The sequence below is a fragment of the Lampetra fluviatilis genome, chromosome 29 (assembly GCF_964198595.1).
Source record: "Lampetra fluviatilis chromosome 29, kcLamFluv1.1, whole genome shotgun sequence".
Lineage (NCBI taxonomy): Eukaryota > Metazoa > Chordata > Hyperoartia > Petromyzontiformes > Petromyzontidae > Lampetra > Lampetra fluviatilis.
In genome coordinates this window covers 7,478,531-7,499,693 of record NC_136303.1, presented here as the reverse complement: position 1 = coordinate 7,499,693, position 21,163 = coordinate 7,478,531, and the positions used below count along the sequence as shown (strand labels likewise).

Sequence of the window (21,163 nt, the reverse complement as noted above, 5' to 3'; positions counted from 1 at the left end):
TCTGTGAGTTTAATAACTTTAAATATACATTTTTATGGTGTAATTATGCTGTTGTGCCTCCCTTAGTCTGCTACAGCGGCATCTGCCAAATATGTCTCTTCGAGAACGAATGCAGATACTGGGGAGTTGACGTCTCACACGCAGCGAAAGTCAGAGATTCTCAAGAGTTTATCAAACAGGGGAAATGTACGTATCAGAGTGTAACCTTTACCCTTTGACACCTGCCGTCTGCCATTCTTTTCACCGTGCCCGGTTTGGTAAGTTGTGTAGCAAAACGAAGTCCATGGGCCAAAGCAGAGATCATTGCCACCCAGAGCCGGCCCAGCCACTAAGCGACCCTTGCAATTGCAAAGGGCCCCGTGGCCAGCAGAGGGCCCCCTAGAGTCACTGCTAGCTAGTGGGTGAAAAAAAATCATACATCAAAGGGGCCTCCAACCAAATTTTGCTTAGGGCCCCCAAAGGTCTAGGGCCGGTTCTGTTACCACCTAAGGCATCCAAACGCTTCAGGCGTGTCGATGTATTTGTATGGCTAATGAGTGGCTTATCCGATAGCCCACTCATTTGAGATGGCAATCACCCATTCTAGATTTGAAGCTTTCGTGACTGCAATGATTCATACTCTTAGTTCTTTCGGTAAAGTCACCATGTAGGTAAAAAAATGAAATTAAATTTACTTCACCGAGTGTTAACATCCCCAGCGTTTAACAGAACTCTACTGTCAGCCAACACTGGTATAAACATGGGCATTTTCGTTTCTTTTCTATCATGTGTATCCACAGTGACTTGCGCACAAACACGTCCACGTCGACGACGCCCACGAGTACCTCGTGCCCTCTTTTAGCCCCGCCACCCCTCCCGATACGTTCCATTCATTGGCTACCACATTCTGATAAGCTCCTCCCCCCCTTAACTTATATTTAAGAGCTTGCATCTTGAATCCCTGCCTCACTTGATGCAGCAAATCTGGCTGTGACGGTCCCACCTGATGACAGAGACTTGTGTTGCCTCCGAAACGTCGTGATTTTATTGTTTTATTTTTATTAATTTTTATTTCATTTTTCGACCTACGTGACTTTACCGAAAAAACTAAGAGTATGGCCATCACCCAATTTGTGTGCTGTTGACCGTGAAGATTTTGAAACCTCTTCAGTCATGCCACGAGTACCGACAAAGTGAAATATCTGGTCTGGGGCTCACGGACCAAACGGGCACTTACAGGCCGAGTGTCAGGTCGAAGGATGGTGAGAGTGAGTGTCATCGGAAGAAGGCATGACAGACCGAGGAGGAGTCTCACCAGATCAGCGGAAAACAACAAGTTTCGGGGGTGGAAAGCGCGTTTACCAAAAAACGGAAGCCATTTGAACGATCCACTCCCATGAGATCATAGTCTCACGCCCGCGTTACAAATAGACAAATCATCAAGACCAGCATCGAGTTTGGTTCCTGATAACAGTAACAGTAGAGTACTTGCCGTATTTATTTTTATCTGGATCTTAAGGTGGGGAGGGGGGGGGGTGCTGGGATTTGCGAACATACCAAGTTACTGAGAACCATAGCATATACGGGAATGAAATCGGTCAAAATATATATTTACTGCGTATATATGTAAACTTTTGTAAACAAATTTTATTTTACCTTTTTGCACTTTGCAATTTTAAAACTTTACATGCTGCAAGTGCAAAACGCGTTTTTTAAATTTTCTTTCGCAAAACTCGAAGAAGTTTTCACATTTTAAATGTGTGCTTGGAAAATGAGCGTGACACGGGCACCAGGAGATTACTTGTACAGCATATCGAAACAAGTCTCAGAAAACACCAAAACTTTTGACAGTACACCATCGTCAAGCGAACACGAAGATTATTTTTGTAATCGTAAGATCAGCCGCTTACCCTTTTTTTCTGTTCTGGCTATCGTTTGTAAATGAACGTTAGGCCCAAGATGGCTGCATGTTGGAGCGCCACTCCACTGTTTGATTTCCTAACCCCACCGCAAAGTAGTGCAAGCAACAAAAACAAACACGCCAACACATTTCTCTGATCACACTTCTTTTTCTGAGCAGAGCACAGCAGATTTTTTTCCTCGCTCAAATTTTGCTCAACCTCTCTCCAACGGAACGGGAACCAGACCCCGATCACTTTGTGCTTATCCTCAGCCTCTTGCGTTTTATTTTCGTCCCTTCATCGCGTGGAGGACTGCTCCGTCGTTTAACTTTTCACGTGGAAAACACATTTTTACGGCGACTTATCCATTAACATCGCGGTCCAATCGGATGGAATTCCAAAACATCTTTATCAAACAGGGGAAATGAAATCGTTCAAAAGCACAAAGCATTTCGCCTCTCGAATCCACCGTTAATTAACGATACGGACGAACAATCATTTACATTTTTTGTTAAAAAAAATTGGTAAAGTTGATCTATTCTCCACATTGCAACACAACTTCGGAAAGTAAGACTCTCCCCAAAATATCTTGTACTCATTTTGAAAACAAAGCGTGTGTGTTTTATATTTCGGGAAGAATGCACGCGACACTGCTACCAGGGGGCTCTGCCATCCAGAGGATGATGGACAAACGCGCCGCTTTAACATGGGGAGATGGTGATATCTTATGGAAGATGATTTCGAACGGCCAGCGAGCGGGCGGTCCTTCTGCACCCGGGGCTGGCCACGGATTGAGTTGGAGAAAACGTCTTCAGGCAGGACGATCCTCATAACCAAAATACGACAGATCTTGCGGGAAGATGATTTTTGACGAGAGTAAAGCGGCACACACCGCCCCGGAAGACGCAAGTGTCCTTCCCCGGACTATGAGACGCAAGCCCAACAATGTTTTTACTTAAAAATTCGGGGAGGGCTTCGGCACAGCCGCACGCGGCTCTTTAAAAAGGACCGTCTCGTGACCGTTATTTATTAAGGACCAACGCCTCTCGTATGCACACGCATTGCGGGACTTGAAATATTAATAAAAAAATGTTTTTACCGAATTCGAAAATAATGTTTATCTTGTTATTTTGGTCACCGACTCCCCCCCTTCGCCCGGAGATCGCTACGGCGATTGTGGCTGCGTTGGTTCCCATTTGGTGAGCAAGGCTGCCCCGACTGCGCAAAGTTGCAAAGACGAGGCACTGAGCCCACTGCATTCCCGGTGGCTTTTGCGAATGCCTGGAATCAACAAGGGTGTTGAAGGCCATAGAGCAGAGGTCGCAACGGGTTTTGATTCCTTACCCGTACCCGGCCGCACCAGGGTCGCAAATGGGTACCCGTACCCGGCTGGGTACGGGTAGCCGTTCCATACCCGAACCCGTACCCTACCCGAAATGAGTGACAAATGGTTACTCACCAGTGACTCACGGCCTACCCGTACCCGTACCCGGCCGCACCAGGGTCGCAAATGGCTACCCGGGTATCGGGTAGGATACGGGTATCAGGTATTGGGTACCCGGTTGCGACCTCTGCCATAGGGTAGGATACGGGTATCAGGTATTGGGTACCCGGTTGCGACCTCTGCCATCGGGTAGGATACGGGTATCAGGTATTGGGTACCCGGTTGCGACCTCTGCCATCGAGGGAGGGAGGGAGAGGGGGTTGTGGCAGCTCCAAGGACAACAAATTAAAAACCGAACCAGACCGTATGGGCAGACGTAACACACAAAAAGAAAACCATTCACACATTTTTCTACAAACTTAGAAAATTGGCGACAAAATAAATACTCAACGTAACATCATTACAAGCCCAACTTAACGACTTATAATATATGTGTGTGTAAAAAAAAACAAGAATGCTCTCATGTTTCCACGTGTCACCCACGTGGCACACAGTAAATTATAAAAGCGGCAAATCAATCCAATTAAAGCTGTTGAGCTTACACGACTGAGAATCATTACAGCTGTGGCAGCTCATGGTGGCCCAGCGGGGCAGATGCTGCACATTTGGAAAGTTGTGTGCAATTTGTCTCCATGCAATTGTCCTTGTAATAGCACGAGGAAACGTTTTCTGACCACGGGGAAACGTTGGATTCCGAGAATGTCTTCAAACACGAATAACTGTCAACGTACAGGACGAGACTGTAACATGTGGTGGGGGCACAGATTGGAGGTGTGCAGCAAAATACACAATTGTACTGTACTTCTATGCTCCCATTTCCACATGCTCCCCCGCCTTTCACCAACCCGCGTGCCGACCAGTCCGGCGAAGTATGCTCGTATATTCCCAAAACGTTCGTGATGCTGTGACGCCTGACAAAGGAGCTGCATGCACGTACGTGTCCGTAATGGCAGTGCACGAGATTTGCACACCGATTATCGTGCACAGAAGCACAACGCTATCATTCGCGAAAAAGAAAAACTGGAGCGCGCACGATCTCGACGCTCTCAATTTTCCATCCGAGTATTTCGCCACGCTGCCTCTTCGCGGCTGTGTTGCATCGCATCGCCCGCCGCGGTTTTGTCGCGTCGCGCCGCCCGTCCGTCGTTTCGGCGGCGGCGTCCGACGTTTCGCCCCCGCGCGCCGGGAGCTTCTTGGGCGTCCGAAGCGGAGAAGACGTTCCCCCCCCCCCCCCCCGCCGAGAAGTTCCCTGGCACTCGGAGGAATCATCGGATGCAACGGCGAAGCGAGTGGTGCTCGGCAACACCGGAAAAAAAACATGTCGTGTTGTTTTTTTTTTAAACCAAAAGAGACGAGCGGCTTTCTTCGCGCGAGCCTCGCGGGGCACACGAAACGTCTTCTTGTGCGGAAAGAAAAACCACAACAACAAGGCGCGTTAAGTCAGCGGTCACAAAAATCTGGCTATTGCCTGATGAAGCAAATCTGGTTGTTGCCTGAAGCGAGTTGTAACTACTGGAAACACGTCGTACTTAGATTGTAAACCTTGTGGCTTGGCTCTCCAACAAACCAGTGTGCTGTACTAGTAACGAATTGGCCACGTTCTGTTGACGTGACAACCCTTACTAGTTGGCTGTGTCGGGTGGTGGCGGGTTTAAACGACGCATTTATATATTTACGCGATCGAACCCCCAAAAAACCTCTATGATGAATTACGGGTCACAGAATCTCCGTCAGATGCGCCTTGACGCACCAGGCAGAGCCACGTCGCGTTTCCAAATGACACCGCAATCTCGCCGCGTGGGGTCTTCCAAGTGACACACGTGCGTCCGCGTCGCGTCAGCGTCGTTTTGTCGCGTCAACGCCATCTCGTCCTTTCCAACTACAGACGGGACGTAGTTCTGAGGGATCCCATTTTGCTCCCAAAGGAGTTCTCTAGATTTGCTGAATGCCGCATCATCTTGTGCCAACGTATCTTACACCAGTTATACATACACATATCAAAAAAAGAAACGTCTAATTTGTCGTAGAAAAGAAAAAACCAAGCACAGCATGTTACATCGCACATCCCACCATAGCATGCATAGTCTCTTCATCCCTTCAGCCGACACGATGTCAAATGCGTCTCTCGAACCTTCCGAAACATCCGCCATTCTTCATCGTCAAACAACAAGTGCTGGGGGTGGCCACTCGCGCTTTCGCAACAGTTCACCGGTGGGGGGCGGGGGGCTGGCGCGTCTCTCGTCTCTCTATGTACATCAAAAGTTGAGAGATGCGCGGAGGAGTCGTCCGACCCCTTCTCCCTCCACTCCCCGCACGAGTTTAAATCTCCCCCACCCCCGCCGCGTCGTCACGAATGCCGCGAGTTCGAGCGCTTTCTCGGGGAGCGTTGCGCGAGCGGACGGACAGACGTCCGGTCAGGGCGGAGAACGGCGGAAAGCGACGGTTCCACTGAACGCGAAGGTCGTCGCAGCCGCTCTCGCGTTCGTTCCGTTCGTGGCCGCGCGTTTTTCCTTCGGTGCGGATGTCCCGGACGTTTCGGGAGGAGCTTCTTCGGTTCCTGAACTTAAAAAAAAGTTTCCCAAGAGGATGCCGTGACGTGGGGCGAAACGCCGGACGTCGTCGCGCCTAACAACACGAAATGCAACCAGGAAACGCATCGGAGATAGGCCGTTAAAATGTGGCCTTCCCCCCACAAATCCGAGTGTGGTTTTCCAGGTCAGGCTGCAAGTTGACCATTTCTTCTCTCGAGCTTTTGCCACGCGCTATTGTGGGTATCTCCAGGAGTTAAACTAAACTTTTTTTTACCAGCTAAGGCCCACTGGGCTATGGAGCTATTTTTCAGAAGCGACCTGGCCACAAATAATACCTCAACGAAGTGGCTATTCACGTTGACATTTATAGCGGCGTGTCGATTCTAAATGTGGAGGGAAACACCGGGGGACTTGGAGAAAAATCCACGCGACCACAGGGAGAACACACAAACTCCAAATATACAGTCGTCCGGGTCGGGATTTAAACCCACGACCTCCTGCATACTCGGCGAGGGAGTTAACATCTCGCCACCGCTGCAAGAAGTTACCTTCAAGTTGACCTGAAAGGTGCCCCGCAGTGGTGCGTCGCGAAAGCTCCAGAGAAGAGATGTTCAACTCGCAGCCTGACCCAGACCACCGCACTTGGACAACCAATTCCGTTTGCCCATGAGCCAAGGAGGTTGGTCGGTACCACCTGAGGTGACAAGTACTACCGGTATCCAGCTGAGCAGATGTAAGTGTTCTTCATTGCAAGGCCCGCGGGCCACTGGCGGCCCCTGATGGCCTTTAGTGCGGCCCCCGACAACAAATGTGTAAACACATCCCATCATCTTCTTGGTTCTTTCAGTAAAGTCACGTAGAAAGGAAATAATAAAATAATACAAATAAAACATAATCAAATAATTCTCACGACGTTTCGGCCACAACGCAAGCAGCCGTCCTCAGGTGAAGAACAGGTCTGTCGGGAAGACAGCGTCTGAAGACGCGTCTGAATTATTTTATTATGTTTTATTTTTATTATTTTATTTCCCGTCTACGTGACTTTACCGAAAGAACCAAGAAGATGAATCCCTGCAGTCACGAAAGCTTTAAATCGAAATTTACACCCCATCATCATCGTGCTGCTGTCAAAACCCCCCAGTGGTTTCAAATGGTGTGGCGGCCCTCGCACTGATGATGTCTTATCAGCGACAGTGGGCCCCTCCCCCCCCTCTGAAAATGAGTGAAGAACACTGATGTATAACGTTTGTTTTATATGCACATGCTTCGTGTTAATATTCCATAGATGCTTTATATATATTAAAACAAATATTCTCCAAAACAATGTTCTCTGCCAAACATACTAGGATACCTCTCCTTAATGACCTTTTTTATATCATAAACAGCTACCATGGTGACCTTACTATTAGATGCATTTGTAATGTAGAGATACAACTCTTCACGAAAATCAAAGTCAGCATTTGCCACCCTGAGTGTCACTGAAAAGCCAAATTTGGGCCAATGGCTCAAGGGCTAAGTTCGAACCCACTACACAACTCCCAAAACATGGGCAAAGGTCACAAGGTCAGGATCACACGCACGGCCAATCAGGCGGCAGGGCACCCATTTGTGACCACGTGACATACCTGAGCCAATCAGACTCGTCATAAAAAATATATAAATCATGCACATTATCCTGCATTTCGTTACAGAACATGTTTACAAAGCAACATATTTATAAAGCACAAAAAGCTTGCATGTGATTGACGGAGGAGTCCATTATGTACAAACCAATGGTCAATTCTTCAATGACCACTGTAGCGTGCTAGGTACCTCATAAATGTGTCAAAGATGCTAAACGCTGGGGGTCACGAACCCTCGAAACAAAAGAAGCTTCAAACGTTTCATTTTACACACTTTTCTCTCTCGCAATGTACATACTTCAACATGACACTGGCCGTCGCCGTGACTACTGCCGAGTAACATCCGCCCGTGCTGACATCAGAGCGGCGTCACACTGGCTGGGGCTAATTAAGGAGCCCCTCATTTTTTTTGAAGCTCAAATTTAAATAAACAAAATTGGAAATGAGGCCCACCCCTCCTCTCCCCGCCGCCACTTCCGGGAGTACTATCTTGACTCGTTGCGGCAATGGGGGGGGAGTGGGAGGAGTTGGGTGGTGGTGGAGGGTACAGGCAGAGGGCGCTAATCGGGGGATGGACAGCCGGCGAGCGTGAGGTCGTGAGCGGTGCCGCTGCTGCCCTCGTCGTCGTCGTCGTCGTCGTCGTCGTCGCCGCCGCCGCCGCCGTCATCGTCGGTGCCGTCCTGGGAGTCGTCGGCACCGTACCCGACGCTGGAGCCCGGGCGTGGGAAGGGGGGCTCGCTCGGGTCGCCCCCCGTGGCGTGCCCGTCGCCACCTGGGCACAACGCGCGCAGCGGCAAAGCATGGGAAAGGGTAAGCGAATCAATTAGAATGTGTACATAAAAAAACCTTAAACTATTCTTTTTCTTCTAGATTTGAAGCTTTCGTGACTGCAAGGATTCATATTCTTACGTTTTTTCGGTAAAGTCACGTAGGTAAAACATTAAATTTTAATAAAAGTAAAATAAAATAAAAATCACGACGTTTCGGAGGCAACACAGCTGTCGTGGCTGTGACGGTTTCACCTGAAGACGGAAGCTTGTGTTGCCTCCGAAACGTCGTGATTTTTATTTTATTTTACTTTTATTAATTTTAATGTTTTAACTACGTGACTTTACCGAAAAAACCTAAGAATATTCTTTTTCTATCTTACCAGGTTTAAATAGTTTCTCCGATTCTGATTGTGAACGCCAAGAGATGCCTGCAGTTGTTCGAGAGCTTGAGAGAAGATACGCTCATCACGCAGCCCCGACACGGAAAAAAAAAAACTCGGCGGCCACGGGAAACGTCCACGTGTTGCATCGGCGCGTTCTTAGAAATGAAACGATTCGTGGAGAATTGATTATATCTAACGCAGCTTCTCTCCAAGATTAATATTTCCGTTTAAGGATAAACATGTAATGTCCATGAGTATCAATTTGCACGGTCATTATCGTTGAAATTTCAATCGATATAAACACCATTTTTGTAACCGAGAACTCATGTGAGACCGCGAGTCTTTTTTTTTTGCAACAGATTGCACACACCAGTGATTAAATCTATATTATTTAATATCGCTATGAGAGTAAATGGTACGGGGAGTAAGTTTTCACAAGTAGAGGTGCCCTATAAAGATTGAATCGCCGTCCTTAAAACTGTTCTGCTGCAACCCCACGGTAGGCAATGAAGCACGATGGGAAAGTAAGGGAATCGGGATTCAGCCATGCTAGATCCACGGCTGGATGAAGGCCTCCCGAAGCCACCGTCACATCCCCACAATTCTGCGTTGTAATAATCTACCCGGCACCCGCGCACGAAGTGATGTCATTGCTCCATCTCCCCAGTGCACCCGGTCTGTTCCTTGGGTGCCACTCCGTCACCTTTCTAAAGAAATTGGGATTACGTCGCACTCCCCATGGTACGGCACCCCAGGGCTGTTTAAGTTAAATTAAATAAAAACACTTGTCTGCACAATAACTAAATACAATAAGGCAAATACACTGGCCAACCCATTCCCACTCAAGGATAAAACACATTCCTGCAGAGGGAGCTGGTAGGAACGTTGGGTTGCTCGGTCAATGGCCAGGGTCAACGGCGGCGTGGTGTATTCCGCAAATATGCCCGACTGTGAGGGCGGGCACAAGCCGGCGTGAGTAGGTTAAACGTTGAGTTTTATAAGGGCACCACGGGGTGACCAGTCCCTCCCGACCCAGCCCCACCCCTCCCACCCCCCACCCAGCCCCACCCTCCCCACCCACCCAGCCCCTCCCCACCCAGCCCCTCCCCACCCTCCTCACCCTACCCACCCAGCCCCTCCCCACCCTCCCCTCCCCACCCAGCCTCTCCCCACCCTCCCCACCCTCCCCACCCTCCCCTTCGGCACACTCCCCACCCAGCCCCTCCCTCCCCACCCCCTCCCTGCACGACGGACGGACACAATAATCCCCTGTGGGCTGGTGTAACCAGGAGGTTCCTACCAGTACCAATGCAAACAAACGTGTGTTCACATTGGACTTCAAAAGATTCGAGTTGCAGGAGCTGGCAACTATACGTTGAAATCGCGGAACACAGTGGAGCCCCCCGGAGGATGTGTCGGTCTCCAGCGAGGGCTCGCCGCACGGGAACGGACGTGGGGGTCTACTGGGTGGGTGTTGCCCCCCCCCCCGCCCCCAGCCACCCACACCCCCTACGCCCCGCGTCCCCGTCGGTACCGTCAGCGTTCGATCCCGACCGCTGAAGGAGTCTCCTCGCCTCCGCTTCTCCCGTCGCTCCCGTCGACGCCAGCTGCTCCGGCCAGAACCTGGTTGGGGGGGGGGGGGGGGAGAGACCGACGTGAATAGGAAGCGTCGCAGCGCCACGTCGGCAGCCGGCGGCAGCTGGTGGTGTGGGCCCCCCAAAAAGGCCCCCCTCTCCCTCCCCGCCGTTCCTATAAATTACTTTTGGAGGGACCCCGACTCCCCGTCCCCCCCCCACCTCTCTCCCTGTGAGATGAGAGATACCGACGAGGGATAGAGATGTAGTGAGATGGGAAGGGAGATACAAATGAGACAGATGCGGTAAGATGAGATGCGGACAAGGGAGAGATGAAGTTAGATGAGAGGAATGCTGCACAGACAAGACAGGGATGAGAGATACATGAATTTGTGTGTTTATTCGGATTGGAATTAGAACTTATTTTGTACACTCATATTATTTTAGGATTACTCGATACTCTACCATGCTATTATATCATCATTCCCTCACTATTATACCACACTATATAAGAACAAATATTAGAGGGAGGTGAGAGTGGGAGATAGAGGAGGAAGCAAGAGATGGAGAGTAGAGGGGCGGGGGAGAGAGAGTGAAAGGGCATGGCACGGAGAGGAAAGAGAGAGCAAAACGGAAAGAGAGAGACAGAGAGGGAGGGCAAGCGACAACCAAGAGAGATTAGCGGGAAAGGGAGAGATGAGAGAATAAGGAGAGCGAGGGCGAAAGGTGAGAGATGCGGGGAGAGGGGTGGGGAGAGCGAAGAGGGTCAGAAGCATTGGAGGGACATGATGGGTCAGAGGAATTGAGAAACGGATAGAAACAGAGACAAAGTGAGAAATAGCGATAAATTGCGATATATAGCACAGAGAAGGCAATTTAAAGGTGGAAAGACAGAGGGCTCTTTAAACAAATAAAACAAGAAAGTTTTGCCGGCTGGCTGGGATGTACGGGTTTGAGATTTTGAGAAAAATACAGTTTCTAATTGCTCTTGACAATATACTCCCAGGGTGGGTGTGCAAATTATTCGATCGGTCTCAGGGTTTTGCGGAATTCTCCGTTTTAAAACCTCACCACCCCCATTCCCCCCCACCCCCCCTCTGGCCGGCAACGAGCGCCGTGCACCGCATTTCAAAGCGAACGCCGTTATTCAGCGAAGACGTACGGCCGACTCTGCCGACCGGTCCGAAACCCAATGGGGAAAAAAATCCACGGGAATCACGGTCGCATTAAGCGCGCGCGATAAAACACTTTTTTCTCTGGAGCTCGTAAGCGCAGATGAAAAGCGCTCCGTGGAATTGCGGACCTTCTTGCGACCAGTGCGTTTCGCAGTACGCGCATATTCTAGTTTAGTAATTTAACCAATTATTTTAAAAAGAAAAATATATACCTCAAGCAAACCGAGCGTGTCCCATAAATGATGAACGTGCAGAGACATCACTCAGAGCAATACTGAAGGGTACCATATACATGAATAAAAAAGACCAGTCCTTCCATAAATAGTTCACATAAATAAATTATAGTTTTTTCTTGGCAAGTATATACGAGTGTGTGCGAGATATGTTTGGCGGAGCGGTAGTGCAGCGGTTAGCGCACTGCGCTACAAACCCAGTGACCTGAGTTCGATTCCTGCTCACAGGCAGCACCAGTGACGATTATCTGAACTGGCCTTGGGCCTCCCCTAGGTCAACTCAGCCTCAAATGAGGACAGTACTTGGTCCGGTGTGTAAACATCGCCACTGTGGAGACTAAGATTGCCGGGCATGGTGCTGGCCACCCATCCCCCTCATGTCCCGTGCCGACCTTCATAGGTGCTCGCTAACAGCACTTGCCCTGAAAGGACACTTATTATTAAATCGACACCGAAGTCTTGGGGTGAGGTCTTACTTTCCGTGAGCTTCGCATCATCCGAAGAATACAGCACAAGAATGAGCCGCTGTGCACACGGTAACCGTCCCCTTCTTCACACGGCCGCAATGGGTGGAGGGCGCCGTGGTAGCCGATAATGCGTGGCAGGGTGTGGCTATTCATGAATCCCATTAATCAGTATATTGACTCTTTCCCGATCCGATGACATACGTGTACATTATATCAGTTTTCCTTCTGGTTCCGAATCGGGGAAAAAAAACTTTTCTTCCGATTCCAGAAGAAAAACTGAAGTAAAATAATTGTATCGGTACCGAGGCTCCCACAAGGCCGTGCGGGAGGGCGTGTGGCACAGTTTGACCCCAGCTATCAAAGGATGCGGTTGTGTCATTATAGTTTTCTGCGGTGAATACAATGTTTTGAAAAAATAACGGCGCTATGCCTATCATAATAAAAGAAACGCTAACCGTTTGCGCGTTCCGTGATTCGGCGGATGTCTTTGAACGGGAAAGGGTTCATCGTCAACCACCCACCTGAGCAAGGCTCTGGGTGCCGCCTTGCCTCTCCTCCCTCTCCCGCACCCGGCGGAACCTCCCTCTGGATTTCCGGTGGCATTCCCGACGGAATTCCCAGCCGGATTTCCGCCGCTTGTGTTGCCAGCATCGAGCATCGGCTGCAGGATCCGCCGGCGAGCGTTGATAAACCTGCCGCGACGGGAGGTTGGGGGTTCAGGTCGGGGCGACGCGCGTCCACGTAGAACGACGGCGAGAGGCGGGTGGAGAGGAGAGCAAAGTTGGAGATACCGGCGATTCAGGAAAAATGAGTAGGGGGTGGGGGGCTCAGGCAGAACGCGTTGTTGTGGGGGGGCAGGGGGGGGGGGGAGCGATGGCCGGTGGTCGGGACGTACGACGGAGCGGTGGCCAAACGATGGAAGACGCGGAGGATGGAGCGGTCGGATCAGCTCGTGCGCAGGACCTCAGCTTTCAAAGGCCTCCATCCAGCAGTGGGTTTATCACGGCGGACGACGACAGATGCAATGCACACCCTCACGCTTGATTATCACCAAATACATACGTTTCGGAGCGCGGTTTTTCGGGTGATTGAAGGATCAGATGTGTGTGGGGCGTATGCGTTGCAAGTGAGGGGTTTGGCGCAAATTGTGGAGGATGTTGCTGGGACGCTGAAGGCAGCCACCTGTCACAATGAGCAGAGCGCCGGGTGGCACGGTGTGGAGAAACAGGTGGTGCATCTACGAGTCAAGCCATTCAGTTAAACCAGAACAACTGCACACCTGTATCGTGACCTTCTGCCAGCAAACCTTCGACACTACAAAATATTTAAACTATTTTTATTGATCCAGGTAAGGCCGACTGAGACAGCTCTTTTTCAGAAGCGACCTGACCACAAATGATAGCTCAACTAAGTGGCTTATCATGATGAAACTTATAGCAGCCAAATATTCAAAACGCACGTTGATTGTAAATGTGCAGCGAAAAACTGGAGGAGCCGGAGAAAAATCCATGTAACCACAGGGAGAGAGACACCGCAAACTCCAAATATACAGCAGGCGTCAGGGTCGGGATCGAAGCCACGACCTCCTGTATACCAGGCGAGGTAGTTCACATCTCGTCACCGTAGCGGCATGGTTTACAACATCTTGACGTGGACCTAGCCTGGCACAAGCGAAGCCAAACTCTCTCGTTCGTCTCGACCACTGCCCATCGGGGTGACGAGTCACTTAGTGGTGAATGACGATGACCCGATGCTGTGTGTGTGATTGCGGAATTCACCAGTTGTTGACCTGGAGGAGGGTGAGGTTCGTCTGGGCGGCAATCTGCCTCTTCTCGTCCTCTGTGGGGTATGGGTGCTGAGAAAACGACAAAGACAAATATCCCCCACATAGGTTACAAAGGCTTTTGGGGCAAGTGCTGTGAGCAAACACCTTTGAAGGCCGGCACGACGCACGAGGGAATGGGTGGCCAACATCACACCCGGTTGCCTTCGTCTCCCCAGTGGCAATGTTTACACAAGTTCACCAGGTACTCATTTAAGGCTGAGTCGACCTAGGGGAGTCCCAGGACAGGTTTAAATATTCAACACTATTATTGGTCACGAGCGGGAATCGAACTTGGTGTCGCCGGGTTCGCAGCGCAGTTCGCTAACCGCTACACTTTGTTGCTGACAGCTCGCACACACACAAAGACAAAGATCCACCGCGTAGCCTTAACAGACTGTAGGAGCAAGTGCTGTTGGCGAGCACCTATGAAGGCCGGCACGGCACACGAAGGGGGTGGGTGGCCAACACCACGCCCGGCCGCCTTTGTCTCCCTAGCGGGGATGTTTACACATCGCACCAGGTACTCATTTGAGGCTGAGTCGACCTAGGGGAGGCCCAGGACATGTTCAGATCATCATCACTGATGTTGGCCGTGAGCGGGAATCGAATCTGGGTCGCCAGGTTCGTAGCGCAGCGTAGCGCTAATCGCTACACCACCACTCCCACGAATACACAAGCAGACGCATACCGGACAGATATACAAAATGCACCGTTCAAGTTGAATTGCTTGCTTGAACATATTCTGTTCGATAACATTGGTCCGAAAAGCCAAAAGATAGGCTGGTCTCTACTATTATTATTTTTTATAGGTGAACACGCATGGTAAAGTTCCACTTATGTTCACTTATGCACATATATAAACACAGTGGATACAAATTTTGATTTAAAGCTTTCGTGACTGCAGGGATTCATATTCTTGGTTATTTCGGTAAAGTCACGTAGAAGAGAAATAATAAAGTAAAATAAAAATATTTATTTTATTATTTCCCTTCTACGTGATTTTACCGAAAGAACCAAGAATACAGTGGATACAAATTGAAATTATGAAATCAAATAAAACTTCGGGATAAAAAAAAATGAACGCAAACCTTTTTACGCGGTCACAGCATTTAGCGCGGGGCCCTTGAAAGTACTGGGCCCGTAGCTACTACACATGTAGTAGCAACTTTTGCCACTAGGATAATCCGGCACTGCCGCATCTCCGATTAAGCAGTCTGGCTACCTTACGCTGCGAAAGAGGTGAACGTACACGCAACACAAATACATTATAGGAAGCCACTGGAGCTACGTACTTTTAAATGCTCCAGATTGACGAAGCCATTTCTTTAAAACTGCGTTTTGTGTTTAATTTGTTGTCCCCCCCCCCCCTCCTACGTACGGTGCGAAAGAAGTTCTACATTATTGGAACCTCATTTGCCAGTAAAAAATATGATAATTGGGTTTTTACCCTTTTATCTGGCAACAAAACTGACACCTTTTTTACGAGGAGTCATGTTTGCATAGACCACAATACCTGCAGTCATAATGCAAACAAAAAAGATAACTCTGATAATGTATGGCCTGTCCTTGGCGTCATCTGGTCCAACACCATGTGAGACTAGGCTCTAAGGAAAGCTGTCTCGGGTGTGGACCAATCAACTTCAAGGACAGTGCATACATTATCAGAGTTATCTTTTTTGTTTGCATTATGACTGCAGGTATTGTGGTATATGCAAACATGACTCCTCGTAAAAAAAGGTGTCAGTTTTGTTGCCAGATAAAAGGGTAAAAAAACAATTATCAAGTTCAACATTGTGCAAGTTCACGCGTGCAAACGGCGTTCTCGTCGCGAGGACGACGGCTCACGGAGGGGGCGCCACCGCGTGGCCACTGCCCGCCAATGCCAAGCCCTGCGACTCGAGTGGCAAACCAGCAGAGGGCAGTGCCACCCCGGGGGAGACAGCAGAGGCGAGCCCAGCTCCTCCTGATCCTCCTCCTGCTGCTGATGATGATGCCACTCTCTCTCTCAATACGGTATGGCTTACAACACAAATAAGCAAACAATAATCCTACCCGCATCCCGCCCCCCACGCACCCATATCTGTTCCACTTCGGAATGCCCTCTCCCACCGTCTCCTCTCCAAAGCTCTTATAACAACAATAATAAAAGCCGTGCTCAAAATCGAGAAACGTGTCAACGCTGATCTAGCTAGAGGTGGGAGGACGGGGGTGGGGGGGGGGAGGCATTTTCCCCGCAAGAACGCAACGTTGGGTCAACGTTGACATGTGGTTGGAACCGTTGGGCCAATTTTTCGATTTAAAGCTTTCGTGACTGCAGGAATTCATCTTCTTGGTTCTTTCCGTAAAGTCACCGAAAGAACCAAGAAGACGTTGGGCCAATGTTGGCCCAACGGTTTTCTATGTTTCAGTGGGTCGGCCCTCGCACTTGCAAGCTGGCCCGGCCATCAACGACGAGGTGGGGGTGCCCACACTTTACCCCCGTCGCGTGCCGGTCGACCCACCGTGGGGCGAACGCATCGTGTACCGCTTGGGCGGACGAATCGAACTGGCGACCTCTGCATTGCGAGTCAGGCGTGGTGCCCACTGCAACCACGACAGCACGAATTGAGTAGCAATTATAAATATATATAGGACGCCACGGTGGCTCGGAGATGTTAACTAGCTCGCATGGTATACAGGAGGTCGTGGCTTCGATACCGACCCTGACGCCTGCTGTATATTCGGAGTTTGCGTGTCTCTCTCTCTCATCATCATCAATGTGGCGAGATGTTAAATACCTCGCCTGGTATGGAGGAGGTTGTGGGTTCAATCCCGACCCTGACGCCTGCTTCTGCTGTATATTCGGAGTTTGCGTGTCTCTTTCTCTCCCCGTGGTCGCGTGGATTTTTCTCCAGGGTCCTCGGGTTTTTTCCCACCAGATTTAGAATCAACGTGCGTTCATAGAGTATTTGGCCGAGATCAATTTCCACGTGATAAGCTACTTCGTTGAAACACCATTTGTGGCCACGTTGCTTCTAAAAAAGAGCTCTATAGCTGAGTGGCCCTTACACTGGTGAAAAAAAATACACACATCCACGTCCAAGTTGTAAATCCAGCTGCTGGCTAAGAACACATTGAGTAATTGTACATTTCCATAATATTTTAAAGCGCAAATGAATGGGGTTTTTCTTTCCTATTTTGAATGGACATTTGTTTTAATTAAAGTACATTTTCTTCCCATGAATAAAATAAAAACGTGCTTTCTTTTTACGGCCCAAATCTGACAAGCGGGGAAAGTGTTCCAATATGATGCCATTCATTCGTTAGTTTTTTGTTGTTCTTCCCTTTATCTTGTCATATAAAGTGTTTGAACCATTACCCTCGGATTAATTGCGACACATTAACTCCTAAATAATTCGCCTATTAGGAAACGGTAACAATTTCTATCCAAACTTCGCTGTCACTTTACGAAACAGGGAACACATTCATGTGGACACTGTGATGAATGGGAACTACACACAATACCTTTCTGGACATTCCCTCCGCTAACTCCCACGATTTATTCCCATTCCGCCTTTGCAGACGCACTTATTTTTAAGGGCTTTTTCTATTTATGTTGAATAATTTCGTTTTTGATGGTTGGTTTTAGTTGGTGCGAGCCCGCACGCTTTTCTGTTTTTCACTCCATAACGCCGCCTCGTGACCCTCCGGATGAAAGGCGCTTTAGAAGTGTCAATTATTATGATTGTTAACACGTACGACAGGCATTGTTTCGTGCAAACGGCACTTATTCCTCGCACGGAAAAGTTTTCTTCAAGCAAATCACCTGCCGACAGCGTTTGCGATACGAGCACCGCCGCGGTGTTTCTTCGCTCGACGATGCGACGGCCACGAAATAATAAGAACAATGCACAAAAGAGCCGCCGTAACGCGAACGTATTTTTCACGAGGCCGTCTTGCAAACGCAGCGGCGGCGGCGGGTCGCACTCGCAGCGACCGCACCGGCAAGACGCGGCGATTCGTTGTGATTACGGCGCACAACAAGTTAACGACGACAGCCCCCCCCCCTCCGCCTCCTCCTCCCCCCCACCCGCGCAACGCCGCTCTGTTCAAAAGACGCATTTTATGAACAATTTATCTGAAAGAATCGGCACGCCACTGTGCGGTAGCCAAAAGCAGGCGCTTCATTATATATGTAAATGTTCTGTTCTCTCCGGGGGAAGCCAGGCAAAAGATGCGGAGAGGAGGGAGGAGGAGGAGGGAGTGGGGGATGGGGGGGAGGGTGTGAGATGTGGGGGGGAGCCAGGGGGGGGTGAAATGTGATGGGGGGGAGAGAGACAGAGCACTTGGCAAATGCACAATGCCACAAACAACACATTAGAGTTAATTAAAATCACAAACCATGCACGGCCCGGCACGGCACGCTTTCTCAGCTGTTACAAACACACATTATGCTTTGCGATGTCTACTGAGCTGGTAAATGAAATAACAAATGTCTTAATTGCACCCTCGTCATTTTGCCGGCGACGGCGTAATTTGTGAAACCGCCGCGCCGTAAACTCCCACGCCGCCTCGCGCTCCCCTCGCTGTCGATCTTGACGCGGCCGTCGGCGCGGTCACTCCATCAACATCGCGTCTTAATGTTCACTGTCGAAGAGCTTTTTTATTTATTTTTTTACTCGCGGGCTCGACGACACACGCACAAAACACCGGGCAATGTGTTGTCGTACAGCCTTCCTCAACCATACGTGGCCGATAAAGAGAAGCAGACGTGCCAATGTTTTTTTTTATCGCTTCAGCAAACGCGCAACAACGCTGGTTGCAGCTACCGCCGAAACGTCGTTTTGGGTTCGGTCTCCGGCAGTCCGCCGTGCTGAAGCAACGCTAAAGTGCCGCGTCAGTTCACGCGACGGCGTTGATTCATTGGCCCATGTTGGGTGGAGGAGGGTGTATGACACACATTGCATTTTGCGCGATCCGACACGAACAATAAATTACCAACGAATGTGCATTTCGTTCTTAAAACACCACCCGGCGCCTCCATTTCAAGTCACCCAGCGTGCGACTGTGCACGTGGTTATTTTTGTTTTAGTCGCGTGCACGTGACCTAGCAGGGACCCTCTCTTTTAAGTTGACAGATGTGTCAGAAAAATAAATGGCAAATACAAAGCACAATCGTCAAGACACCGCCCTAAAAGGGGAATTTTTTCCAAATAATTTTTGCGTAGAGCTCCTTCTTTAAGTCTGTGCGATGAATAAGGGTTATTGCATGAAACGTTGTCCATTGAGGATTTATTGTGCGTGCCTGTGACGGAGTTTTGTTTTTGTATAATTTCGTCCGAAAAAACAGGGAAATCTTTCAAAATGCAGCAAAGGCCATCACTTTGAATGAATGCAGATCACGTAAAAAATTGCAACATCTCAATTTATTTTTTGTTTGTAAAAACAAAAAAAACCGACCAACAAAAGAATAATGTAAGGATCCTTGTTCACTTTCATCTCTCTCCGCCCTCAAAAACAAAAACAGCGACAGCTTGAAAATGAAGGCGGCCGGATGAAGCAAACAAAATTAAGCTTCACAGGCAACGGAGAGCAAAAATATCCCTCTGTTCAACGGGCACGGATCGCTCAGGAAAGAGGTGATGCATCAACAACTACGTCTCGAACGACACAAGCACAGCCCACATGCTTTTCTGGATTTCCTTTCTAAACTCAGCAATATTTCCAACTGAATATTTTTTTTATTTTACCAAATGAAGGCCCACCGAGCTGGATAGCTCTTTTTCAGAAGCGTCCTGGCCACAAATGATAGCCCAGCAAAGTGGCTTATCCGCACCTCCGATTAGCACGATTGGCTACGTACGGTGAGAAAGAAGTGCCACGTACATACATCATGTAGAAATGTATAGCAGCCAGATACTCTAAACGCGTGACGTTGATTCTTCCAGATGGAGGGAAAAACCGGAGGACCCAGAGAAAAATCCACATGACCACAGGGAGAGAGAGAACATGCAAACTCCAAATATATAGCTGGCATCAAGGGTTGGGATCGAACCCACGACCTCATGCATACCAGCACATTCATGCCCTCCCCCCCGCCGCCCCCCAACCCTCTCCTCCTTCACTTGCGTCGGCATTCCCGACGGCTTGACCTCACACCGTGGCTACCCGCCGCCCTTCCCTCTACGCCAGCGCTTCTCAAGCCGTGGGTCACGGGCCCCTCGGAGCCTCTCACAAAGAGCGGGGCGGGCACGGACGCACGCAGACTGCCGGCGTGGCATGGCGGGGTCACGAAGCCTGGGGTTTGCTATTCGACCGCACAAGCTGGGCCCCCCCCCCCCGTGCCCCCCAAGTGGTGTACGACTCGCGGGCGTGTGGAGGCGACGCCGCCCACGCTGACCGCGTTAGTTGCACCGACTGACATCAACGTGGCTGTCCGTCTGATGAAGCTGGTTGCAATTACTGGCGAAACGTTGTACTCAGATTGTAAGTGTTGTAGCTTGGCTCTCCAACACACCGGTGTTGCTGTACTAGTGACGAATTGGCCACGTTCTGTTTACGTGACAAACCTTACCAATTAGCTGTGTCGGGTGTTGGCGGGTTTGACTACGCATTTATATTTACGCGATCTAACCCAAAAAAACCTGTATTATGGATGACGTTACACGGCACTGCACGCACATTGCAACACCCCCCGCCCCCTTGCTTGGGCCAGATTCAGACGCGTTGCGAGTCCACCGTCGCACGGCTCCGATCCGGCTCGGCTCGGCAAATAGCCGGTGGGGGGGAAACAACCACCCGGGGTGCGCCGGCCCCCCACGCTGCCTCGGATGCGGCAGGCGGGGAAAAAAAATTTGTGTACGTCAGGTGCGGCCCGCATACGCGAGCGAGTCCCCGCCGGAGCCGGCGTGGACGAGAGGAGAGGGGAGGGTGCCTCACCACAATGTGCTGGAAGAGCCAGGAGCGCATGATGCCCGTGGCGTGCTTGGGCAGCACTCCGCGCTTGCTCTTCATCTTGCGGTCGTCGCTCTCCGAGAGATCGCACTCCGCCTGCGCGCCCACCCACGGACGAACACACGTGCAGCAGAGACAACAACAACGCCCCCCGCGTGACCACGGCTTGTTAGCAGGCTCGAGCACCGGCGGTGGCGCTGCTTCGCTCGTCCTCTAGTCCAGCGCCGTGATGACGGTGAGGGATCGGTGGATCGCAATCACTCGCGGAAACTCCCGATCCCGCGGGCGTCGAGGTCGCCATCGCCAGCTTTGCCAGCGTAGGGCGA

At 50.1% G+C, this 21,163-nt stretch overlaps 1 protein-coding gene across 1 annotated transcript in view; it reads right to left on the bottom strand.

Moving 5' to 3' along the window:
• Positions 1–1,482: 1,482 nt before the first annotated feature.
• LOC144942988 (homeobox protein PKNOX2-like) overlaps positions 1,483–21,163 on the bottom strand; it is a 168,763-nt gene continuing 149,082 nt past the window's right edge. The window contains 5 exon segments of the mRNA XM_078870091.1: positions 1,483–8,249; positions 10,165–10,253; positions 12,601–12,771; positions 13,858–13,934; positions 20,823–20,933. Coding sequence (XP_078726217.1) covers positions 8,038–8,249; positions 10,165–10,253; positions 12,601–12,771; positions 13,858–13,934; positions 20,823–20,933 — 660 coding nt within the window. The 3' untranslated portion in view covers positions 1,483–8,037.